The following is a 27,651-nucleotide window of genomic DNA, read 5'->3' as shown; positions in this document are numbered from 1 at the left end:
GCACAGTTGGTTTACCCAACTTCCTTGTTTCTGTATCCTGCGGCCCAGACTTTCACTTCTGGGTCAGCTTTCACTTGAGTCTGGAGATTTCTTAGTTTTAGAGAGGTTTACTAGAATGGTACCAGGGGATTGGTATTAATTGAGCAGCTCTACCTAATAGTTGGCACAGGAATGATGGGTTGAACAGCCTCCATCTGTACTGTATCATTCTATGATTTGATTGGTTCACCTACTTAGTATTTTGTGGAAACCAAATTTCAATTCATAAATTCACGTCAGCCAGTAAGATATGAGGTGGTATTTTCAGGCCACATGCACCCCAAGACTGGAAATTCCCACCCAAGGTCAATGGACCTTTAAATGGTCAGCCAAATTCTGTCCCACCGGTTATGATTCCTGCAGTGGGTGAACAAAAGAAAATCTCGCCCATAGTGAATTTTAGGACAAATTTGCTATTTGTAATTTCTGCCTTTCAAATTGAGATATAACACTAAAACTAATAATGCAAGATATAAGATTTTAAAAAACTGCTGGCCAGACATATCAGAAAAACATCTAGCTGAAAGCATAGTAAAGAATAGTCAACAACAGAAAGGACAGATGAAAGTAATGTAGTTGATGTAAGATTATATAAGAACATAAGAACATAAGAACATAAGAAATAGGAGCAGGAGTAGGCCATCTGGCCCTTCGAGCCTGCCCCGCCATTCAATAAGATCATGGCTGATCTGTCGTGGCTCAGTTCCACTTTCCCGCCCTCTCCCCATAACCCTTAATCCCCTCTCTTATCAAAAACCCATCAACCCGCTTCTTAAAAATATTTAGCGAGGCAGCCTCCACCACTTCAACGGGCAGAGAATTCCAGAGATTCACCACCCTTTGAGTGAAGAAGTTCCTCCTCAACTCCATTCTGAACTGCCCCCCCTTTATCTTGAGGCTGTGCCCCCTAGTCCTACTGTCTTTTTTGAGCGGGAAGAGTCTTTCCACCTCTATCCTATCCATCCCATTCATCATCTTATACGTCTCAATGAGATCTCCCCTCATTCTTCTAAACTCTAACGAGTACAAGCCTAGTTTATTCAGCCTCTCCTCATAGCTCAACCCCCTCAACTCCGGTATCAGCCTAGTAAACCTCCTCTGCACTCCCTCCAAGGCCAAAATATCCTTGCGCAGGTGCGGCGCCCAAAACTGCACACAGTACTCCAGCTGCGGCCTCACCAATGCCCTATACAGCTGCAGCAAGACCTCCCTACTTTTATATTCAATCCCCCTCGCTATGAAGGCCAGCATCCCATTCGCCTTCCTGACCACCTGCTGCACCTGCAGGCTGGGTTTTTGCGACTCATGCACAAGGACCCCGAGGTCCCTCTGCACCGTCGCCTGCTGCAGTTTTTCGCCACGTAAGTAATAGTCCTTCCTACCATTCTTCCTACCAAAGTGGACCACCTCACACTTGCCAACATTAAATTCCATTTGCCATTTCCTGGCCCATTCACCCAGCCTATCTAGATCCTTCTGCAGACTCTCCACACCCTCCGCACAATTTGCCTTTCCCCCAATCTTGGTGTCATCAGCAAATTTCGACACCCTACACTCGGTTCCCTCCTCCAGATCATCTATATAAATGGTAAATAGCTGAGGCCCCAGCACCGACCCCTGGGGCACCCCACTAGTCACCAACCGCCAATCCGAATAGCACCCATTGACCCCCACTCTCTGCCTCCTATTTGACAACCAATCCTCTATCCACGCTAACACCCTACCCCCAACTCCATGTCGATAGAGTCAACAGGGTTCATTTCTATAGAGGTTGCCATACAAGACAACTTGTGTGCCAAACTATGATAACAACATGCAAAAGACAGAGCTAAGTGATCCCACATCCAACAGATCAGATTTAAGCACTGCAGTCCTGCCACATCCAGCTTTAAATGGTGATAAACAATTAACTGGAGGAGAAGGCTCCACAAATATTTCCATTATCAAAAATGGGGAAGCCCAGCACACCAGTGCAAAAAACAAGACTGAAGCATTTGCAACAATCTTCAGCTTAAAGTGTCAAGTGGGTGATCCATCTTAGTTTCCACTTGAGGTCCCCAGCATCACTGATGCCAATCTCCAGCCAATTTGATTCACTCCACATGATATCAAGGAACAGTAGAAGGCTCATGATGCTGCAAAGGCTATGGGCCCTGGCAACATTCTGGCAATAGTACTGAAACTTATGCTGTGCCCTTAGCCAAACTGTTCCAGTATGACTACAACACTGGCATCTACCCAGCTATGTGGAAAACTGCCCAGAAACATCCTGTACATGAAATGTCTGACAATTCCAATCCAGTCAATTACTGTGCCATCGGTCTACTCTTAATAAACAGTAAATTGATAGAAAGTGTCACTGACAGTGCTGTCAAGTGGCACTTACTCAATAATAACCTGCTTAGTGATGCTCAATTTGGGTTCTGTTGGGGTCACTCATCTCCTGACCCCATTACAGCCTTATTTCCAAACATGAATAAACGAGCTGAATTCCATGAGGCGAGAATGACTACCCTTGATATCAAGGCAGCACTTGACCAAGGAGTGCTAGCAAAATTGGAGTCAATGGCAATTTGGGGGGAAATTCTCCACTGACTGCAAGCATATCTGGCACAGATGGAAGATGCTTGTGGTTGTTGGAGGTCTATCAAGTCAGTCCCAGGACATTGCTGCAGGAGTTCCTTAGGATAGTGTCCTAGACCTAACAGCTGCTTCATCAAATGATCTTTCTTCCAGCACAGGGTCAGAAGTGGGATGTCTGCAAATTATTGTATAATGTTCAGCACCATTCCCAACTCCCAGATACTGAAGCAGTCTGTGCCAAAATGCAGCAAGACCTGGACAATGTTCAGGCTCGGGCTGATAAGTGCCAGGAAACAACCTCCAACAAGAGAGAATCCAACCATTTCTCCTTGACATTCAGTGGCATTAATATTGCTGAATCCCCCACTCTCAACATCATGAGGGTTACCATTGATTAGGAATTGAACTAGACAATATACACTGTGAATACAACAGCAGGTTAGAGGCTTGGAATTCCGTGGAGAGTAACTCACCTCCTGACACCCCAAAGCCTGTCTACCATCTACAAGGCACAAGTCAGCAGTATGATGGAATATACTCCACTTGCCTGGACGAGGTCAGCTCCTGCAATACTCAAGAGGCTGAACAACATCCAGGACAAAGCAGCCCATTTGACTGGCACTCCATCACCACCTTGAACATCCACTACCTCCACCACTGATGCACAGTGGCAGCAGTGTGGATCATCTACAAGATGCCATTAAGGGGAAGTTGGGTAAACACATTCGGAAGAAAGCAGAAGATTATGTTAATTGCATTAGATGAACAAGAGTGGGAGGAGGCTCATGTAGAGCATAAACAATGACTACTATCGTTGATCCAAATGGCCTGTTTTCTGTGTCATATAATACTTTTAAAAATTCTGCATCATAAATTAACTACATTGAAGAAGAGACAATTATTCTTACAGCCAAAGCATGTAAACATCACCTACTTAGCAAATCAACTGTTTCTGCTGGGAGGTTTTGCCAAGTTGGACTGAACATTTCCACTTGTACATGGTACACACTTTCAAACCTGTGTGTCTCACACCTCAGCATCAGGACCACAGTATTTTAACTAATGTTCTTTTTCCCCCTCACAATAGCATTCTTTGATGGAATTGGAGCTTTGAGACAGTTGCCCTAAAAGGCCATAGGTAGGGTTCCAATATTTAGCATTGTTACACTGGAGGACATAAAGGGAACGTAAGTCAAAGCAATGTATTCCTCTTTGGGGAAGTGGAACAGCTGCTCTACAACCAGAGACTTAAACATCCTGTAAAGACATCACACAATGATTAAATACCTTCACCTAGTCCAGCCATATTTAAATAAGGAAAAGGTTCTCTGGCATCAGAAGTGCCAAGTTCACTTAATTGTATATTAAATTCTTATTCCACAATCGGGCATGGTCCACTTTAACCCATGCTTGCTTTACTTGGCAATACCATTCGCTTTCATTCAACAAAGACATATGGTACACTGATACTTTAATCTACAGAGCTCTTTGCAGGTTATCCACAAATAACTTGCATTTTTAAGACATTTGCAGCCTATGCATTATTTTTCAAGTATAGTCGCTGTTGAAACACAGCTCCTGATTTGTATGCAGAAAGGTTCTATGGCCAACAATCAGTTAAATAACCATATAATCTGTTCTGGTAGCAGGAAAAAGTGCTTGCAAATGAATGGAAAATATCTGTTGAAGGATGAAACACTTATAGGACATGGGAGCTTGCTAAGCCCACAATCTAACATGGTCAATATGCTCTGCTCACAGGCTATGAACATTCACTACTACTGGGAGAGAACAAGGACAGGTGGGCTTGACTAACTCCAGTCACCAACAACATAGCCACTGTCTGTAGGATGTATGACAAATTTCACTGCTCCCCTGTATCCGTGGATCTTTTCCATGATGAAGCTGCAGGAGGGATTGAGAATCAGTACTATCACATCACAGCACATTTGTGACAAGCTCTGGACACTGGTTGAAAGATAATTCAGGTGAAGAGAAACAAGCGGCAGAAGCAGAAAAGGAAACAATTATAAACCTACATTGTTTGCCAATAGAATGGGGAAATATTAGTATCTTATTGGATCTGTCTTCAATTAGGAGTTTTTCAAACATTATTTCCGTCTACCTGCAACAGTTTCAGAATATTCAGCCGTACATCTCTGCCGTCACTACAAACCTACAGGAAGCATTTATACCAATACAGAATATATTGAAGCAACTGGCACCTTCATGACTTTCTGCAAGGCGGCTGCAAAGTACTGAATAAACAAAGGCAACACAGATTTCTCTGACAAATGCAGTGACTGGTGCCACTGAGTCCTTGTTGGGACACCATTATAAGAGTTTGTCACTGTTAGATTTGATTGTTTGAGTAATGATTTAGAAAGAGCAACAGTATCTCTGGTAGTGACGTGAGCCTCATTATAGCGCCACCATGTATTCAATTTTGTATTCGTGTCCTGACTGCGTGTTGCAAAACGTAACTAACTCTAGGCTGTCCAAAATATAAACCAGTCATTGCCCTGCAGTACTCAATAGGTTTCAGCACAGCTAATTGTTCCAGAAGTAGTGGCAAGGTCTCCTAGAAAAAGAATTTTATTATAATCACATGCACACTTAAGGAGTGCAATCCTTTTCTTATTCACAAAATTAATGGGACTGTCATGTAGATTTTGAAGAGAAGTTCCAAAGTAGTTGAAGTCAGTTCAAACAGATGCTGCTATTTAATGGGGGGTAAGGAGTTGACTTACAGAAGAGCTACAGTCAGAAAACCTATTCTGGACCTTATCTGCTCAATTAAACTATTAAAACAATTTAGGCAAGGCATGGTGCTTGTTTGGACAGAGAAAATGGCCAACAGAAAAATTAGACACAGCTACAGTGGCATGTAAGTTAGAACCCCAATTTTCTGACCCACAGTACTACGCATCACAGCACAAAGTAAAAGTTGCTGCACTTGATGCATTGACCCTGAAGAGCCTGATTCATACTGTCATAACTCTCCACAATATCAGTTAAGTTTGGTCATGTCTTTCCCCAAATAGTAAGTGGCAGCTACTTGAGGGCAACATGGTCAAGTTCCATGATGTTATACATGCACATTCCAAAGAAATCACTGGATAGTAATTGGGATGAGGAATTCCTTTACTCATGAGAATTGAAGCCAATTGTACCAGCTGAACTACCTTCCCTTCTCAGCATCAGACTCCATCTACCCATTCCCATGTGAAAATGTTTATGCTTCTTCATTTCAGCTGATCAAGCTGAGCTGCAGCAATGCAGAAAATAAGACCATGAGACACCTGAATGATAAATTACAGCTGATCAAAGACTTGAAGAATTGGGAACAGCCCTGATATACTGCAAGTCATTGTGGCAACATTCATCCAGTTGAAGTCAATAATTAAAAATCCACAGCAAAAACAGAACACAATTTTCTAAAGGCAAGTGAAAGAAAATAACAGAGAGCAGCATGAGGTGGAAAGAGTTCAATGTGCAACAGTTCAGATATCAAAACATCGCAAAGCAACATTGCACTTTTGACTTTCTTTTAAAAATACCCTTGTGACAAATTGGGCTATTCCATGACTAATAGGAAAGACTGAAAAATTAAGACACACTTTTTAGAATAGCAACAAATTATGCAAAATAAAGTACATCAAATAAAACAATTTCAAAAAAGAGTTTAAAAAAATACAATCACATTACTACAGAAAATGGTGTGCTGGAGCTGGGAGAATTCATATCAGTTCATGGAAATGGCGGTATGGTGGCACAGCAGTTAGCACTACCCGTCTCACAGCTCCAGAGACCTGGGTTCGATTCCTGGCTTGGGTCACTATCTGTGTGGAGTTTACATGTTCTCCCCATGTCTGTGTGGGTTTCCTCCCACAGTCCAAAAATGTGCGAGTTAGATGGATTGGCCATGCTAAATTGCCCCTTAGTGTCCTGGGATGCGTAGGTTAGAGGGATTAGCGGAATAAATACATAGGGTTATGGCAATAGGGCCTGGGTCAATTGTTGTTGGTGCAGACTTGATGGGTTGAATGGCCTCCTTCTGCATTGTAGGATTCTATGAAACAGCAGAGAGACTGCCACTGTATTTGTGCATGTAACTCATCCCAATTTTGTATTGTACAATTCAAATTACCTTAAAAAATTTTAAGTTATGAAGGTTGTGTGTCCCTCTTTCACCTCTCTTGTTCATTCAGATCCAGATGCAAGCTGAAAAGTAGCTAAGTATTTCAATATTCCTGACTGTGATCAAAAATGTTAATGCGGTTTTAAATATTTGTGGTACGTAAAACAGAGCTACTGAGATACATATCCTTATGTGGTAACATGGAGGGAGAGGGAGAGAACCTTACAGATTGAGATCCTGAAAAGACATTAGTAATAGTTACGTGAAAAAATTAAAAGCATTTCTTCCTTTCTTGTCAAAAATAAGTCAGAGGAAGGCCCAGATATGCAGCATTAGTTCAACTTAGGTTCTAGTTAGGTTCTTCAATATTTTGCATACCAAGTTGCTGAAAGTTTGAACTAATAATGTCACAGCAAAGGGAACGGGTATCGGACCGAATGAACAGGATAAGCAACTCCACATTCCCTTAAACGGACTGAAGAATTGTGTAAGTGTGAAAAAAACATGCTCTAGAATGGATTGGGGAGAAAGTGGGAGCAGGGTGCGGGGTGGGGGTGGGGGGCAGCGGCTGATGTCAGATAGTTCAGTTGGCTAGAAGGCCAGAGTGTGTTGCAGGATGAAGACAATGATTCAAACCTTACACTGGTTATGCTAGTTCATGAAAACTTGCTTCCTCAATTCAGCCCATGCTTGCAAAGTGATGCCCTCAAGCTGTGAATAATCAACTGTCTGTCTCTCTGTCTCTTACTCAGAGAGAGAGATGTCTATGATCCTTTGTGTACTATGGATCATTACCTGGAATGGGTGAATTTGATGTCAAATCAGGTACAGAAAACCAAAATAAAGACAGGAAGCTAAAGATTAAAAATTAAAATTTAACATCATTAAAAGCTGAAGAAATGAGACTCCAGGCTCGTAATAGATTGTTTGGCAGTAATTAACACCTATTACATCATTAGAAAAGTACTTGGACTGAAATGGGTAAGACCTAACTGAGATGAGTTTAGTTGCCTCTGCCATGTAAGTGCAGCAGCTTCATGCAATCCAGTGGTGAGGCACAGTGGGATGCTGTTTTGCAAAGCTAATAGCTGGGTGCCAAATCTTCAAAATCAAATTTTGGATTTCTGTATTTAACTGTGCATCAGACTTCCTTGATGTTGTTATAAAATTTGCACATTTATAACGGTAAGGACCATTAGCTTTACTGTTATTTTGTTAGCAAATTATGGTCCGCTAAAAATAGCTGCACTTACTGCAGTGACCCTGAGATGAGCTTTCAACTAAAAATGCTCTCCATTATAAAGCCTACCTATTTTAACCTCAACATCATTCACTTCTACCCCTATTTCAGCCCATCTGCTGCTGAAACCTTCAACTGTGACCTTGTCACCTCTAGTCCATTGTTCTCCTGGCTGTCCTCCTATTTCCACCCCTGTAAACCTAAATTCAATCAGTGCTCTGTACCCTACTCACTTTCCAAACGTTGCTCAACATCAGTCCCGACTTAAACTGGTTCCCAATCCTTCAAAGTCACCAATTCTCATTTTTGCAGTTAAAACCCTTCATGGCTTCATCCACATTTATGTAACTTGCTCCAGCCATTAAAGTCCCCTTTAGAACACACTATTTCTCCAGCATAGACCTCTCTCTTCCTGCCCCCAACCCCCATCGTTGACACCTATTTCTTCAGCTGTATTGTTCCATTGTCTGAAAAGCCCTTGCTAAATCCATCACCCACCTCTTCCCATTGTTGTGCTGCAAATCTCGCAATGAAAACTGCAACCTCAGAGCAGAGAGATTGTTCTGGAGGATGGGAGGGGAGAGTGAAATAGGGATGGGGGAGACACCATACTGGGACAAAGGCTTCACTTTAAGGCGGCAATTGTGGAGTCAGTTTGGAGACTGAGGATGGGGGATCCAGCAGATCTTAGTAGGGGTACGCCACAGCAGGTTAGCTCAAGGGACCAGAAGAAAGCACTCTTGCTTTTCTTGGTCCACAAGCAGTACTGGAAAACCACTTGCCTGCTGGATGTGGCCCTTTCACCTCTGCTTAGCTACCAGTTTTTCAGAGCCCTGGAACATCAATCTGCAATCAGTGCAAAAATCTGTTAAAATCTGAAGGATGTATCTTCAACAACATATTTAAATTGCTGACCTGCCTCTCAGGTTATTAATCCCTGCTCCAATTAAATTAGAAGTACTTACATTCACAGCAGGTTTCAGATTTGAATCCCCAAGTAGCCACACCCCACATAGGGAGCCAATGTCTCAGTGAAGGACTTTTAGACTTCATTAATGACAGTTTTTAATACAAGTTGTTCTGCTATATAGTAAAACTTAAATGCATAACATACTCAAAGCCGAGTGACCTGAAGTGTGGAATCATTTAAATGGGGAAAAATTCTTAAGTGGTATAATTGACAGATACTATGCTGGCATTTCTGAAAATGTCAGAAAATGTTGCACAGTTTTACATCAAAAGAAACAATTTTTGAAGGATCCTAAACATTGCCAATATTCTGAATATTAAAATGCTACACTGGAATTAAAAATAAGGTCCTGAAGCCAAGCTAGTGAAGCACACACATTTCTGTGCTTACAAAGCCTGCAATGTCATAATGCAGCATATTCCACTACATTCAGCATACACTATGCTGGAATTCAGAACACACTTTACATCTTGGTAAAAGGCAACAAATCACAAAATCAATTAGATAATGAACAATAATTATTTAATCAATGACGTTGGAAAAGGAATAACATAAATATTGCGGTAGGAAACATTGCTAAATTGCTTAACAGTTTGGAAATAATGCAGATAAAGCATTTCAAAACATGGGAATGTTATACAAGAACAAAAAGGTCAGCACTACCATAAACCACGAAGGATTTCATTTCAATGATTATATCGGAACAGAATGAAATAATACCAATGAGACGTTTTTGTATACTGTCTATAAACAATACACTAGATTATGAGTAATTCACAGTTCACATTGGCACCAGCTTGAAAGTTGAGGGCAAGATTACAAATACCATAGTGTGAGAAGGATATATAGGGTCTTTAAATTATTGCAAATGACTACTCATTTACAGTGTAGAGTTGGAATTATTATAATTCATCTTTGGTGCATTTTGTCCACAAGCAGAAAAGTTGATTGAAATGTTATTTTAACTTAAATTAAATTGTGACATACTTATTGGACATTGACTGTATGATTTGTTCAATTCAGCATTCTGCATCAATACTTAAGCCAGTCACCAATGGAAAAATGGAAGATAAGGTGAAAGTACTACCTGCCTCTTCAGGTAGTTCAAGGTTTAGTCACGAAATTAGGTCAAGTAATATCTAAATGCTAGTTTATTAATGATAATTATATCTTAATGAATCTATAAAAGAATTTAATTCCTGAATAGTAACAGAAATTAGGATTTTTATTTAATACATCAAAACAGCAAACATAGGCTGATGAACATGGTAACAATGGCAACAATAGCAGATCCAAAGTGGAAGCTCATTCTCAGCATTAGTATTAGCTTGCCAAAATTCATCTTTACTTAAAAATCATTATTTGTCAATGCCAGTGGATTAATACAAATTTACAAATGAATTCTTTCCCAACCTTTTACACTGTAAAATTAATATGTTTGAGAACTAACACAAAATTTATCACCTTACAATCATTAGAAGAGCCAGTGAAAACTTTTTGAAATATAAATGCATCAAATTAATTAACTTATTTTATATACAGATATAAAACAGATAAGGAACACCATTCAGCCCACTGTCCAGAGAAAAGTCACATCTAATAGCATTCTTACTTTGTAAAATATTGACGTTGTAACCATCATGGGTTGAAATTCAGACATACCCATGACATAACCTTAGGGGTGAGTTTTTCCGGCCGCGCTCACCCAGAAACTGGGAAATCCCGCCCAAAGTCAACGGACCTTTCCATAGTACGCCCCTCGCTCACTATAATTCCCATGGTGGGTGGGACAGGAAAATTCGTCCCTCAGTATCAGCATTCCCATTCTTAGTAAGGTGGCTGTGGGTTCAAACCCCATCTTTGAGTTTTGACCATCAAATCTAAAATGACATTTCAGTGCAGTACTGAGGGAGTGCTGCACTGTCAGAAGTGCTGTCTTGGAAGTGAGATATTAAACCTGCGGAATCCCGGGGTGGTGGAATGTGGGAATTCTGCTGGTCAAAATATATCCCTAACTAAATAGCATTTACAAAAAAAATTATTTGATCAATATCACATGGCTAAGTGGAAATTACTTGTTGAGATCATAACACTTGCCATATTTTGAAACTACTTGGTGTTTTGGGGTGTCCTTGATGTTGTGCGACTTAAATGCAAGTCATTTATTCTTTGTTCCAATCCACTTCACTAAACTCAAAACCCAACGAACAACTTTGCAAATATCAGGTGCACAGCCTCAGGAATGTCACTCGTGCTGTTTGTTCAACTAGTTACCCATTCAAGTAAAAAGACAGGGATGACAGAATTTAAGGTCCTCAAAGTTCTGAATTTACAATGTTTTTTAAGAAGGGGCCCAGCAGCTGACCAAAGTTTCTCACATGCACTGTTAGTTTTAAACAATTGGCACTTAAGTCTGCATGTGAACCTTACATTAGCGTCCTAGTGCTAAACTTTTGTATGTAATTTTGGCAATTCACTGTGACTCGCAAATTTATCGTATAGCTGAAACTTCTCATTGTTGTGCAATGTAATTAGTGGAAAAGGCAGTTAAAGAAAACATTTGCAATGTCAAAGTATTACTCCATCTAGGTTTTTTCTCTGTGGTGGGCAGAATCTATGACAGTAACCGGTTTTCTCCTCTCCCATTCCAAACAACCTCCCCAAAACAGGCAGAAGTCCTGATTTTAGACAATCCTATTTTGCAGAAAACTGTTCTATCAAATCGATTTCAAGGAGCATCAATATGCAGTTCTACTGGAAATCTCACCAGAAATCTACCTTCAGTATCTGGACTGCTCCTGGATCCTCAGAGGAAACAAAGTCTACATGGGCTCAATAAACAGCAGTATTTAACTGCTGCTACAGCAGAACTAAGTGGCATACAAGAGTAGCAATAATGGCAATCTGCAGGATTTACAATGCGGCTGCTTACTGACAGATCTTGTCTCTGATGTCAGTGTAATAAATCCTTGCACAGAAAGGAGTAGATTAAAACAGTGAATATCTATCAGATACAAGGTTTTTTTCATTATAGCAAGATTACATGATGTTCAATACCGCTTACCTACATTTTCACTCAATTTATTTTGTAATTTTGCTCTAATTTCAGTTTGTGTCCATCATTCATGGTAACATTTCACTGCTATGTGCAAATCACATAGTATCTCTAGGGTGATTCTCTGCGGCCACTTGCCCTGACCGTAATCACAATGGCCCATTGAATTAGGCATTAGGTGAAAAACAGGATTCTCGCTGAGTGTCAAACATGTTGCGTGTCTCCCTGCCTGCTGTGCTGGCCCAATCCACCTAATGATTAATCAGAATTTCTCATTTCAATGTCATTATTGGGCTGTAAGTCCTGATTCACTGCTCTCCTGTTGGACTTTAACCTGGTGTTGAGAGACTTCTTATTGTGTTTACCCCAGTCCAACGCCGACACATCCTGTGATGCCACAGTGCTGATGTGGGAATGCCAGCGTTGGACTGGCGTAAACACAGTAAAAAGTCTGACAACACCAGGTTTTAATCGGTTGGACTAAAACCTGGTGTTGTCAGACTTTTTACTATGCCACAGTGCCACAGCCAGGATGGCAGGGGGAATGGTTCAAGCCTCTTGTGGCTGAAGGCCGCCTCCAATGCAAGCATACTATTCCAGCATGAGTGTCTGAAGACTCAATATGGAAGAAAAATAATCAGCCAAGGTCTTCAGATCAAAGAACAAACCTGTTTACAAACACTGCGATTAGAAAAAAGGAAGTGAAAGCTTTTGCCTGCTGCTTAATAGCCTCAACTGGTCAATCAGAAAAAGCCTGTTCATAAACATTGCAGAATGAACAAAAGGAAGAACTTAAGATATATTCAACCATGAAGGGAAACAAAAACAAAACTCCTACCTACTGTGCAATAGCCTCAAACTGTCAATGAAACAATATAAACAAACATAAACTTGATGTGTCGAGTTGCCTAATTTTGCTCCTATGTCTTATGGTCTTAAAGCATTTCAAAGCCTTTGAGCTTTCCAGGTTGGCTCAGAGACATGAGTAAATGCAATATTAATAGAATGGGGCCAAATGAGCAGCTGTAGTGAAAACAGTAAGTTCTTGAGACTTACTGGATTGTATCAATAATGAACTGTTTAATCTGTTCTGGAGCTGTCAATCAGAGCAGTTCAAAGTAGCCAAGCTGCTCCTGCTGTTCATTCAAAAAAAATGAATCCCTCAGATGAACCTGACATTTTCTGTCAGTCAGAGGATTTCAAAGGGGTCTGCTCACACCTGGCACTTCTGAGAGAGTAAAGGAAATCCCTTCAGCAGAATGGAGCGCTGCTGTGATTTTGACAGCATTAGATGAAGCATGGAGACTCATGTTACAGATATAATAAATGTCATGATCTGGACTACAAAGCCAATCCCCCATGTCCATAAACTCGTACCAACAGAGCAGGATTAACACCCTGAGGAAGTACTATCATATGACTCGTGCATGCCCTCCACCAGCACAGCTATATATATCGCAGTGGGTCCTGCACTACTGACAGATAAGGTGATGTGTGATGAGGAGCACATCAAATCAGCAGAAGCAGTATTGGAGAAAGGGACAGCAGAAGGTAGTGCCCATGACAGGACACTCCCAAGATCTGCTTAGCTGGGCACAGATGCTGATCCTCGGAGGCCATCAACAAAAACAAACTTGTGGAGAAGCAATGAGAAATATGTGCCCCTCTGTCAGCATTTCCAGAGGCAGTGTACACCCTGGCAGAGAGGAGTCCAGCTCTAGCACGAGTGCCACAATATCTCAGTTATTTGTGCCGATATCACCTCCATGGTGAGAGTGGCCAGTGTCATGAAGGATCAGATATGGTAGGCAACCAAGTGCATGCGCATGCTGGCCCAGGCCATGGCCAGCACATATTTTCTGCCACTTTACAGAGGATCAGAAGTATTGCTTTGGTGGCTCAATGCCATATTGATAGGCTGCAAAGTGCCCTCCTTCTCAAATAAATAATCAAATAAAGCCAAAAATCCTATTAGTACAGCTTTACTCTTTATTTCAAATTGCTGGTTGGAAAATTGCATCCTGCAAAGTAGATGGATAAGATTAGACATTAGGTCCTGAAAAAGATACGGCTAATATTTCAACTGTAACTCTTTACTGGAACTAGCTAATTCCGAGAAAGGGTGACAACCAAAACAAAAACTCTTTCTGATGCTGAATCACCTGTGCACTTCCACATTTTTTGACTTGTTTCCAGATTCCAGTGTTTATTGCCTTTGTTTTTGTCTTAGATAGAAAATGTGTCAAAATGGCTATTCAATGCCTTGTTTAAAGAAAGAAATCAATGCTGGTCCCAAAAAAAATCTTACATTTCCATTTCATTTTTGCCAGCAGAAAACAATTCAGCATTCTGATCTTATAACAAGTCTCAAAATGCTCTTCTCACAGCAGCAGTCAATGTTAGGTCTCTGTAGTTGAAAGATAACCACATTCTAATTTAGGCAATTCTTATTGATGAAGTGAACAAGTAAACAAGAAGCACTAGAAGTTATATTCCTTTAAAAATGTTCCTCGTATTAGGGCAAATGTACATTCACATGTATTGTGAATAAAATTGCTCAAGTATGCATACATTCTATCGCTATTATTAATCAGAAATATAAAAAATACTCCACTGCCCTATTTAGATCATCATTTTGAAAGGCAATATACAAAACAAATCACACATGCAAGGGTCCACACACCTCAAACCTGATGACTTCTTAAAACGTGATACAACTAGTTAGTGATTATAGCAGTTATTCTCAGAAACTGGTGGATTTGGGGCGGGGGTGGGGGGGGGGGAGCGGGTGGGAGTGGTGGGGTGACCAATAACCAAACTATTAGGAGTTGTTAAAAAATGTTCATTTGAAATAAAAAGTATATCAAATTGTTGATATACACTGTAAGTAACTGAACCTAAATATGACACTTTGCAATCTTGGCATCCTATTTTCCCAAGGCGAGATTACAACTTTATCTCACCTCTATCACTGTGCACCAACTTCCACCTGCGTAACACTGCCCGTCTCCACTCCCGTTTCACTCATCCTTTAACCATGCTTTTGCTATTTCTAGATTTAACCATTCAAATGATCTCCTGGCTGCCTCCTACCTTCCATAAACTTCAGCTCATCCAAAACTCTGCTGCCCACATCCTAACTTGCATCAAATTCCATTTACCCATCACTGTGCTCCCTGCATCAGCGGTGATCTGAAGCTATCTCAATTTTCAAATTTTCATCCTGTTTTCAAATTCCTCCCTACCCTCCCACTTTCCCATCTTGCTAACTTTTCTCCTATCCCACAACCCACTTGATCTCTCGATAATCCCCTAATTCTGGCCTTTCATCAAAATTTTTACTCCTTTCTTATAGTTTCAAAGCCAATGCACAAAGTGGACAGGGCAAACCATTAATCCATCTCCTCGCTGCTCCAAAAGCCAATTCAAATTGAAACCAATTCATGACCCTCACCAGAGCGACATACAAGATCCAAACTGATAAGAAAAGGCACTGCAACTTGAAAGGATTAATAATCACACAAATTGCAAGCTGCTAGACTCAGTCACATAGGGAAAGCTATGAGAAAATCACAGGTCTTGATTAAAGCAGACCCAGGTAAGCGTCAAGGACCATAAAACTACATGTAAGACTCCCTTTGAATCATACACAGCTACAGCTTGTCATTATTTGTTATAACAAGGAACAATGGATATGGGAGGACATGGGAGGTTGATATACCATTGGTCAGACATAAAGCTATCATACTTGTGTCCGGAGGGCGGTAAGTATTTAAAAAAATTTGTTTGGTGACATAATTAGGCAGAAGTGTACCAGTTGTAATTGGGCAACTATACCTGATGTAAACCTAATCAATAATTGTTAGCGGATATAGATAACCTTTATACAAATTACGTCTGATTGGTATATGTTAATTATTTGTAATTAAAACTGGAAGTATATCGGTTTCTGTAACTCTGTACCCAGTGCTCTGGACTGCACCACAGCCAGCATATCAGAGCCCTTGCTACAGCTCATAAATAAAAGGCAGATTTTAAAATTCCAAAATTCTTCACTTGGTCACTTAAAGGGAACAAAGTCTGTAAGAAGCTGAACCCCAAACAGCCCCGCAACATATCTGATCTTGGGCTTGATCTTACCCAAAAAGCTGATTGTGAGTCCCTGATTTTTATTGCTTGACCACTGGCAGCAGTGCCTCCAGCTGCTTTTTCCCCCAAGTTCTGGAATGCTGTCCGTAAATTCTGCTGCCTCTCCCTCCTACTTAAAGATGTTCCTTAAGACGTCAGCTGTGACTTAGTTGGTAACACTCTCGCCTCTGAAGGTTATAGATTTTAAATCCCACTTCAGGACTTGAGCAAAACTTTTTGTAGATTTTCTAGGCTGGCCTATCAGTACAATACTGAGGACATAAAGATAGAAAATGCTGGAAAACCTTAGCAAATCTGTGAAGGGAGAAACAGAGTTAACATTTCAGGTCCGTACACACATGGACTCAAAATGATAACCTGCTGGGTTTTTCCAGCACTTTCTGCCTTTATGTCTGATTTCCAGCATCCACAGTATTTCGCTTTTGTTTTAGTAGAGGAAGTGTTGCACTGCCATGGGTGTCATCTTCTGGATGAGATATGATCTGGTCATTCACATCTACAGAAAGTTTGCTGTAAACAAATTAGCTGCTACATTACCGCAAGCACTTGGGACATCTGGTGGCCATGAAAGTCATTATAATGAATGTAAGTATTCATTAAAATCTACCTCATCTGTCCTAGTCTTTCCTGATTTGGTTCAAAATTATCAAATTTTGTTTGATAATACTCCTGTAAAGCACTTTTGAATGTTTTACTATGTAAAAGGTGCTACATAAATGCAAGTTGTTATTGTTATAATGCAAACTGTTTTCTTAGGCAGACCTGTGGTGTGAAGGATGCTTTGCTCTCACTCAAGTTCAATGAGTTCTGAAAAAGTTGATAAGTGCAGAGCATAATCTGCAGGCTCTGTCACATGTGGGACAAGGCAGTACTTGAAATATTGGTTAGATGAGTTGTTTGGATGTTTGTGCGCTCTGACACCTCAACTTTGGAAACATGCATTTCCAACAAAGTCTCTTGATGTGTTTGTTGCCTTCCAAAATGATTTCTCACCATTCTGACTGATCCCACCCCATGGCTCCCGTAAGTTGGCCATTAGGTTTGACCTCTCCAGGGGTGCTTTGCGATCATCCCTGAAGTATTTCTGCTGACCTTCGAGGAGTCTCCTGCCATAACAAAGTTCCATGTAGCACAGCTGCTTCGAGAGTCTGGTGTCAGCCATTTAAATTAATGTCCCATCCAGTGGGAGTGGTTTTGAGTGATTTACATCCTAATACTGGGCAGGTAGCTTAGAAGAGGACCTGCTGTTCAACCATCTTTCTTGCCACTGGTTTTGGAGGATTTTGCAAAGAAACAATTGGTGTTACTTCCTCAGTGATTTAAGGTGTCTGCTGTAGGCTGTCCAAGTCTCTGAAGCATAGAGGAGTGTGGGGATTATTTCTGCCCAACAATGATGACTATTAATGCAGGCAGCTCCTTTAGTAAACTCGATTTATCTTCTTAATTTTTCCCTTGTAATAAACCAGGAATTTGCAATGATGAGCATATTGAATCTTAAATACTGACTTTATACTGCTATGAAATATACTTTTAAAATTTTAAAGCAGGAGTTTAGAGTTTTCAGTCCAATATCGGAGAATGACTTTCTAGTGAGAATAAGTCTCATGTTTTGAAAAATTATTCTTTTGTTGTTTCAAAATTTTAGTAGAAATTAGTGTGCATTTGTCCTGTATACAAACCCAGTAAATCCGTTGTCTACACTCAACAAAGTTAATTGAAATGGTTGTGGGATGAGTAAGAATAGTTTAAAAGGGAAAATTCACTCCTATTTTTTGTCAGAGGTGTGTTCAGGGCACATGGGACTGAACAATAGGAGGAGATCACCCACCTCTTTGAAGAGTTCAGCATGAGGCAGCCACACAGTTAAAGTTTCAGAGTGCTGCACCATCACCACAAAAACACCCTTCAATACCACACAATAATAAGCATCAGGTTCAAAAACAGCAACACAATCGTGACCAGGAATTTGAAAAGTTAACCTGAGTAAATTAAAACGGTCAATTTTGGCTGTGCACCAACATTTAAAAAGGTTGACTCCAAAGTGATTGAGTATGAGGGTCATAACACCAACCGGGTCCCATAACTCCACACTGCTGCTTTGTATTGGCTGGGCATGCTGAGCTTTCAGTGCACTAAGATGCCTAGATCTTTTACAGTTTCATCCATTGCCATTTCAACATCACTAGTGAGTATGTTGCTTCATTAGCTTTCCTTCTATGTAAAACACTTTATACTTGTCTGCATTAAATTGCGTATGCTATTGTTGTCCTGTCCTTAAGCTTATTTGCTGTTTAAGACACAAGGCACCAATCTCGCAGACGGATTGGGTAAATACATTGTGGGTTCATATACTGAGAGTAGGCACATGGGAACAGTCTTGCATTGTTGTAAAGCTTGAAGGACTAGATAGAACCTGTTGCAGCCCTACTCTGCTTAAAGCAAAAGTGAAACTAAAGCTGGAACACCTAGTACGTCATTTCCCTTTTCATGAGATATACATGCTCACATCCTTAAAGGTATACTACAACAACCCCCTTTCTTTTCAAAAGCTACTTTTCTCCATCAAAAGAAGCATATCTATATTCATGTTTACATAACCACATGGAACAGATGTATTTAGAAGTATAAAGTTCCTCTGCTTGTACACTCAGATAGAGATTCCTTTGATTTCTCACAGTGATCTGTGGGACAGTCATTCTTGGATATTGTTACTGGTTGCATTTGGGATCATGCTTGAGGTGCAATAGGACTGCATATAGTTGAGAAGATGGAATGAATCTAATATGTCCTTGGTAATACCTCAATGTTGTGCCTTTGTGTGTAATGACTTTATGGGAGCTTGGTTCTGAACAAATCCTTTTCACCCTGACAGGTTGCCACATAGCTGAAGTGGGATCTTCAATGCAAACCCGTTATCCCAACTGTAAACATGTTAATTATCTGTGTTTTTATTAGTCATCTTCCCTTGTAATTTAAAACTTGCTCTCTAGTTTCTGAGAGAGTGAATGGTTAAGAGTAGGTGATGGAATTGTTGCACTTAAAGTTGTTGCTCTTAGTTAAAACAGTGCAATGTGTAGATCTTGCTTCGTCTGTTTACATTTGAGGATTAGGATTATTTTACTGTGTCAATCATTCATTCAGCTCAGCTGTTAGGTCTAGGATAATGAGGAGAGATAGTGTGATCGATATTACACTTCTTACACGTATCCTGAAATGGCTTACCCGTAAATTTTAGACTGTTATCCAAAATGATCTCTCCAGACATGGCAAATAAACTGAAAATTTATTATATTGTTGGGACAAATAATTTTGTTTGACGTGTCATGCAATTGTTGAAAAATGGGCTGCTTGGAAAGGATGATGGCAGTAAAATCAGGTCTATGAAAGAAGTTGAACACAATTTTGAACCTAGAATGGGTAGGAACTTTATGTGGAATTAGTGGTTCTTTGTGCTGACTTGATATATCTTCTGTTTTTGCTGGGTGAGGCAATGTGCTAAGATTATCCAGTGTAGTGATCAAATTACCAGGCTTGTACCTAATCTCACAGTCATAGTCTTCAATCATTATCAAGAGATGTCGCAATTTTTGCAGTGACTGGCCAATGGCTTTTGACAGATCATTTCCAATGGCTTGTGGTCAGTCCCTACAACAAATCTTTTGCCAAATAAATATGAAAATGATGTTTCCCATGCAATGTTGGAGTATTTGGATTGTATTACAGCCAGAGCTTTTGAAGCAGCTGCAACAGGTTTTCCTTTTTGTAGTAAGCATGCTCCCAGATCTCTCTCTCATGCATCTTCTACCAGGGTAGTTGTCTTCCTGGCTATATAAAGCGCAAGAGAGTAGCCAGGGAGAGGGTTGGCCCACTCAAGAACAAGGGAGGAAATCCATGTGTGGAGCGAAAGAAAATAGGCGAGGTATTAAATCAGTACTTTGCGTCAGTATTCACCAAAGAGAAGGACTTGGTGGATGACTCTGGGAAAGGATGTGCAGGTAGTGTGAGTCATGTTGTTGAGATCAAAAAGGAGGTGGTACTGGCATTCTTAAGAAACATCGAGGTAGACAAGTCTCCAGGGCCTGATAGGATATACCTCAGAATACTGAGAGAGGCAACAGAGGGGCTTTAAGAGAAATCTTTGTATCCTTACTGGCTACAGGGGAGGTCCTAGAGGATTGGAGAATAGCCAATGTTGTTCCTTTGTTTAAAAAGGTTAGCAAGAATAATCTAGATAATTACAGGCCAGTGAGCCTTACATCAGTGGCAGGGAAATAATTGGAGGGGATTCTTCGAGACAGGATTTATTCTCACTTGGAAATAAGTGGACGTATTAGTGAGAGGCAACATGGTTTTGTGAAGGGGAGGTTGTGTCTCATGGACTTGATTGAGTTTTTCAAGGAAGTGACGAAGATGATTGATAAAGGTAAGGCAATGGATGTTGTCTACATGGACTTCAGTAAGGCTTTTAACAAGTTCCCTCATGGCAGACTTGTGCTGAAGGTGAAGTCACATGAGATCAGAGGTGAACTGGCAAGGTGGATACAAAACTGGCTCGGTAAAAGAAGACAGAGGGTAGTAGTGGAAGGATGCATTTCTGAATGAAGGGCTGTAACAAGTGGTGTTCCTCAGGGATCAGTGCTGGGACCTTTGCTGTTTATTATATATAAATGATTTGGAGGAAAATGTAACTGGATTGATTAGTAAGTTTGCAGATGGCACAAAGGTTGGTGAATTTGCGGATCGCAGTGAGGACCATCAGAGAATACAGCAGGTTAGATCAGTTGGAGACTTGGGCGGAGAGATGGCAGATGGAGTTTAATCCGGAAAATGTGAGGTAATGCATTTTGGAAAATCTAATACAGAAAGAAAATACATACTAAATAGCAGAACCCTTAGGAGTATTGATAGGCAAAGGGATCTGGGTGTACAGGTACACAGGTCGCTAAAAATGGCAATGCAGGTGGAGAAGGTAGTCATGATTGCTTTCACTGGCCGTAGTACTGAGTTTAAAAATTAGCAAGTCATGTTGACGCTTTATAGAACCTTAGTGAGGCCACACTTGGAATAGTCTGGCTTTGGAGAGGGTACAGAAAAGATGTACCAGGATGTTGCCTGGTATGGAGGGCATTAGCTATGAGGAGAGGTTGGAGAAACTTGGTTTGTTCTCATTGGAGCGACGAAGGTTGAGGGGAGACCTGATAGAAGTCTACAAGATTATGAGGGGCACGGACAAAGTAGATAGTCAGAAGCTTTTTCCCAGGGTGGATGAGTCAATTATTAGGGGGCATAGGTTTAAGCTGCAAGGGACAAATTTTAAAAGAAATGTACTGGGTAGATTTTGTTTTTTTACACAGAGTGGTGGGTGCCTGGAACTCATTGCCAGGGGAGGTAGTGGAAGCAGATACAGTAGTGACTTTTAAGGGGCATCTTGACAAGTACATGAATGAAATGGGAATAGAGGGATATGATCCCTGGAAGCATAGGGGGTTTTAGTTAAGTTGGGCAGCATGGTCGGTGCAGGCTTGGAAGGCCGAAGGGCCTGTTCCTGTGCTATAATTTTCTTTGCTCTTTGTTCATAGAATTGCTATGTCGAAACTTCTGATAACGAATGTTACTGTGCTTTAAAGAGATGCTGCGGTCTTTGTGCCACAGGCAAGGTGCTTTTTTTCTTAATAATTCCCTTAGCAATGAAGATTTTTGAGTAAAATTTGGAAATGTATGGAGACAAGAAATTAAACAGATCTAAGCATCTTCAAAGATTGCAATTGTGTTGGCATGGCTTGAACATCCTCAGATTTACTTAGATCAGGACACGTATCAGCACTTGAATAAATAGAACCAAAGAAACTGCTGCATTACACATTGCTGTCACATTTCAGATTGTTGAATATCATTCCTTCCAGTCCACTTGATCTTGAGAGAGGTCTTTGCTAACCAAGAACTGAAAAGAGTATTTAAAAGCAATATTGTCCAAATGGGATATGAAATGTAGTAAGCTCTTGGGACTTCTATGTGAGATGTACTAACCAATAATTGTGCCTGGCATCAAGTTTCAAGAAGAATTTTGAGTCTGCAAATCTTGAATTTAAATCTTCCAATGTGGGTATTTTGTAAGGATAATGATAGTGGATCAAAGCATTTTCCAATGATCTATCTTTCTTTACGACACACATGATCAAGTTGCACCAATCTGCGTGCTGTTACTCTTTTCTAATAGAATCAGAACAGTGCAGAAGAGGCTATTCAGCCCATCAAACCTGCATCAACAATTCCACTCAGGCCCTATCCCCTTAACCCCAGGTATTTGCCCTGCGAATTCCCCTGATACTAATTGACAATTTAGTATGGCCAATCAACCTAACTCGCACATCTTTTGGACTGTGGGAGGAAACTGGAGCACCCAGATGAAACCCACATGGACATGCGGAGAACATGCAAACTCCACAAAGACACTGCCAGGGACCTGAACCCAGGTCCCTGGTGCTATGAGACATTAGTGCAACCAAACTGAACAATTCCATCTTTCACCATTTTGTCTAGTCTAACTTTGATTCGGCTTTATGTGAATTCTGCACTTGTGGTGGATCAATAAATGGAACTTGCATTCTCCTGCAAGAGTAATGGTGCAGCTCCCTGGAAACTGCCAATATTGTCAAAACATTCTGGATATTTCAATGTTAGATCACAAACTGAAGTCATTAGATCTCGACATGTTGGTAGACCGGCAATCATTGGGTCATTAGTTTCTACGATGTTGTTGACGCCAAAATGTTGTCTGATTTCAAGAAGAAATTAGATATAGCTAAAGAGGCTAAAGGGATCAAGGGATATGGGGGGAACGGAAGGTGGGGGGAGCCAGGATATTGAATTCGATGATCAACCATGATCAAAATAAATGACAAAGCAGGCTTGAAGGGCCAAAATAGGCTACTCCTGCTTCTAGTTTCTATATATAACATCTGTGACACCCAGGAAGATCGACCACGCTTACACTCCAGCACTGCATGTAGAAATAATGAATAATTGTATGCTGAAAGTTTCATAATAGTAAGTTTTGCATGGCCCTCCATGTCTGTGGATATGTCTTTGGAATTCGCAGAGGCACCTTTCCCTGTGTCAGTCTTGGCCAATAATAAATAGTTGTCAACTTTCTTGGGACAAATTATTTGAATCTTGGCAAACACTTCCAAAGGTGAGATGGCATCTTTTACCATGTTTTGCACGAGACTGACATTCTGAAACATGTTTTAACTCTTCCTTTATCACTATCAATCCAGCCTGCACCCTATAACTCGCCTTTCTTGACTGTGCTAACCTGGTGCTGGTCCCCTCAATATGCTGTCTCACTCATGGAACTGACAGACTACGTGCTGCAATCTCACCACAAGGGTTCTACCTGCTCACACCAGCTTTTTGTCTGAGTGCTTGTTTGATAATGTGTCACCAAAATGTTTCTTCAGTAGCCATGCTATGTTTTCATCACTGTCTGATGCTGCAACTCTATTGCTTTCGGTCCTGAATTTCTAGTATCTTCTCTTGCCATATAACTCAAACTGGTGCTGTTCATCATGTCATACCTTAATTTTTTTTGTCTTTGTCATCATATCACGGCTTTTATTAAAGATGTCTATTAGTTCCCACTATTTCCATACGAACCACTATTTCACTCCACATTGCCATCAAATTAGTGCTCAACTTATTTGCTATATAAGGCACAAGGCACCATTCACTTACAAGGAATTAAGTAAACAAATTATGGATTCATTTATTAGGATTAAGCACAAAGAACAGTCTTACATTGTTGTATAGCTTGGAGCACTAGGAGCTGTTGTTTTCTCTTCTCTGCACAAAGCAGAAGTGAAACTAAAACTGGAACGTACAATACATACACTGTATACAATCACACGAAGGGAAACAAAGAAATGCTCACATCCTTAAAGACATACTACAATAAAATTTTGGCCTACCGACATACTTTGTTTAGTTGATTCCGTTTTTTAAGGCTACCTCCTTTGATTCCAATGCTTGTCCAAGCAACATATGAACAGGAATAAGCCAATCAGCCCCTCAAACTTCTTTTGGTATTTCATTTGATCCAGACTAACCTGTATCTCGACTTCACTTCTCCACCTTTGAGTCCTCTTCCTTCAGACCTATACCCAATAAAAAAAATGTATTGATCTCTGTCTTAAAACTTCAACTGACCCAGCATTTACTGTCTTTTGAGGAAAGAATTCCAAATTTTCCCATGTCATTGTGTGGGAAACGCTTTCTGATTCCATTCCTAAATCCTTAGCTCTAATTGTAAGGCTGTTTCTTGTTCTATATTTTTCACCAGAGAGAAACTCCTTTTTCTAACTCATTGAACTATTTCATCATTCTACACAATGCAATTAGATTACCCTTCAATTCTCTAAACACAAAGAGCCAGGTTTATGCAACCTGTCCTCATAATTAAACCATTTATATGCTGGGGTCATTCTGATTAATCTGCACTATACTTCCAACAAGGCAGATATATCCTTCCAAGAGCATTGCCCATAACGGATACAATAATCCAGACAGGATCTAAACAAGGCTTTATTTCCAATTCCTCGAGACAAAAGCTAGTTGTTTTTATTACTTTTTGTATCTGTGCACTAACTTTGCACATCATGGGTACTGAAATGCATCTGCTATTCCACTCTTTCATCATTAAAAAAAATTCATTCTACATATGAAAATGTAGCTAATGTGCCTTGAGTTTCAGAATTCAACTTGCTGATGCAGTCAAGAAATAGGTTCCAATGTCACTAGTGGGGCACCCCACTCAGTCTTTCCCCTAATAATTTTGCTTTAAATCTAAAGTGGTAGACTGAGAAGTGACAGCAGCAGAAACAGTACATACATTATCAAAATACATAGTATCCTTAATCTGACCAATTTATTGAAATTGATCATTTAAATTGACAAATGGTACACAAAGTATTTATGTATTTCTTTCATATGTCCCTTTATTACAGAAAATTGGATCCACTTTAACCCATTCTACAGATCCTGACTGATATTTTAAATTGTACTATTTCTAGGAACTGACTGATCTGAAACTGTATTTTTTGCAAGTTTTAGAAAGTCAGTTGCAATTTGAATTTTCTGTAATAATGTTCGGTGAAATAAGTTTGCATATGCAATAGTGTAACCAACATATGTAAACCCTTACCATACACAATTTTCAAAACTTAATTTTCCTTCCGAGTTCTTTACAGATACATACAGGTGCTGTACCAACGAGTGCACATATAACTATCAGGCTTTTGATATGAGGGGTGGAAGGATTTTGGCCAGTCAGACTGGCTATTGGTTATCATTGTCTTGGTGGCAAAATCTTCCAGCACTTGAAATAAAAAGCACTGGGTATTTGGACAAAAGTCCACAACAATGTAAAAATTGTAAAAAAAAATTTAACAGTGCTTTAAAAAATTCAACGAAAAAAAATCACGATTTAAACCTGCAGATAATTTACCAAATTATTGTGTATCATTTACATTGAGTAGGGCTTTGTCTATAAATACGCTGGACTAAAAAGCGAAATGCAACTAAATAACATAAACACTTGTGTTGGATAGTTCATGTAGGTCTTCAGGTATTTATTATTCTGGCGGTCCTGATGATTAATACAACACAATCAACTTAGTAACATTGTCTGAACCCTTTGATCGGATTGCTATCCTACACTACACACATATAATTGTCGTCTTGACCATTATTGAGCAGCTCAGCGCTTGTTTCAAGGTGAAACAGCGCTTTCCTTGTTTTAATTTAGAATACTGTATTCGCTGCTAAGGATCTGATCTACAGTCATAGGGACCAAACACAGACTGTTTTGTAGACGGCCTCATTCAATCCGCAAACTTGACCCCAAGCTTCCGTTGTTTGCTGAGAATATTTACTCACTCTCACTCAACGGGCACCACCGTTTTGATCAAATTATCCTCACCGGCATTAAGAAAAAAACCTCTGCTCGGAAACTTTAAATATATTCTATCACCTCGGGTTTGAAATCATATTAAAATTGCTGTCATCACATAGCACTGCAGAAAACTTTGGGCCAATGTTTACATCTATAAGACAACTGATAGCATTCACACAAGGATGCATGTGTGTTCTGAAAATGACCAAGTAATGAGAATGGCGCACAGATTTTCTTAGATCTTTCCCTTCAGCGAAACAGACAACATTGATGACAATCTCTTTTTTCCTCCAATTTTAATATACACAACTAGACGTTTACAACTCTTACTGACTTGAGACTCATTATTACGATTTGGGAAAAAAAAACAAATAACCGCGTCCTTGGCAACGTAAATAAAACAAATGATTACTATAACAAACACGTAATTTTCAACTGCCTTGTAATCCATCTCACTGGTTTCATGCTGGATTCTGGTAAAATGTCATGGTTGGAAGATGTGAACCTTCGTCCAGTGTCATTCAGTGCATGTTTATATATATATATATGATTTATTTTATTTTTGTTCTGCCAATAAGTCTTCCCATAAATGAGCGACCGTTTCTTGATATTTAAATAATAACTGGGGCGGGAGCAACAGAAAATAAAAATGGTTGAAGCAGTTGCCTTTTTCCTAGAGAACTGTTTACATCCGCAGCGACCAGACTTTAGGAGCCCAGTGTTTCAGACACACCAATAACAACAAATGATTTGTTTCACTTCTGTGCCATGACATTTGCTTTCCTCACCTTGCACCCTGATGTAAACATCGGTAGCAGCCGCCAGTGCAGCCGCCACCGGCGGCTCTTCCTCCGGCTTCTTCCTCACCGAGCGCCGCTTCGACACACAGCCCCGGCGCTTCTCGTTCTTCCTCTTCATGACGGCCAGAGAGAGCCCGGCAACTCACCCCAGCTTCACATCAGCTTGGGCACGGGCACGGCGCTGAGCTTCGTAAATGGCGGATCCCCATCCACAGCCCGGGAGGGAGCCTCCCCCTTTGCCGTCTTTTCTGCAGCGAGCCCCGGACTCAGCCCCCAGTCTGGTGCGCTTTCTGAGTGACGTGCCGCACGGGAGGCCGGCAGGAGGGAAGGGCAAGATACATAGATAGGTGGAAGTTCAGCTGCGGTTCCCTTTCCCTCCTGTGTTCAAACTAAACCAAAATGAACAAAACAAAACATCTACATTGCATGATTTGCAATTATAGTCGGCCTGGGGAATTACTACTAAAATAAAGACTTGTATCTTTTTTTGAAGTTCCTTCTGAAATGTGACACTCTAAACCAGGGTGGCTGATGGATGTTGATCATCTGTATTTTGATGAGACAACAAGTTTGTACGTAGTTGTGTTTGTCTGAGATGCCTCATGTTAGCTACTGAAGTCTTCAATGAAAATTAATCAGCAAAGGACTGGAGCCAAAGGACATTCTGGAAATGGAAAATGTGGGCTAATTTTCTGACTTTGTCCTGCCAGTAGGAACCCCTAACT

At 40.4% G+C, this 27,651-nt stretch overlaps 1 protein-coding gene across 3 annotated transcripts in view; it reads right to left on the bottom strand.

Moving 5' to 3' along the window:
• The window catches only part of LOC145343031 (dual specificity protein phosphatase CDC14A-like), a 125,118-nt gene extending 97,893 nt beyond the window's left edge, over positions 1–27,225 (bottom strand). Inside the window, exons 1-2 of one of the 3 annotated variants that reach the window (XM_080188778.1) lie at positions 26,915–27,016; positions 24,283–24,330 (exon numbers count right to left, since the gene is read on the bottom strand). Coding sequence is in view for 2 of the 3 variants with exons in the window: in XM_080188777.1 (XP_080044903.1) it covers positions 26,915–27,044 (130 nt within the window). In the remaining variant the exon portion in view is untranslated. Of the gene's footprint in view, positions 1–24,282; positions 24,331–26,914 lie in introns of all 3 variants that reach the window. The other 2 variants (XM_080188777.1, XM_080188775.1) reach the window with 2 other exon arrangements.
• Between the last annotated feature and the right edge of the window lie 426 nt (positions 27,226–27,651).

The sequence above is a fragment of the Carcharhinus amblyrhynchos genome, chromosome 5 (assembly GCF_965287045.1).
Source record: "Carcharhinus amblyrhynchos chromosome 5, sCarAmb.v2.hapA, whole genome shotgun sequence".
NCBI lineage: Eukaryota > Metazoa > Chordata > Chondrichthyes > Carcharhiniformes > Carcharhinidae > Carcharhinus > Carcharhinus amblyrhynchos.
Note: the sequence above shows the minus strand (reverse complement) of the source record. Positions and strands in the feature narration are given on the sequence as shown.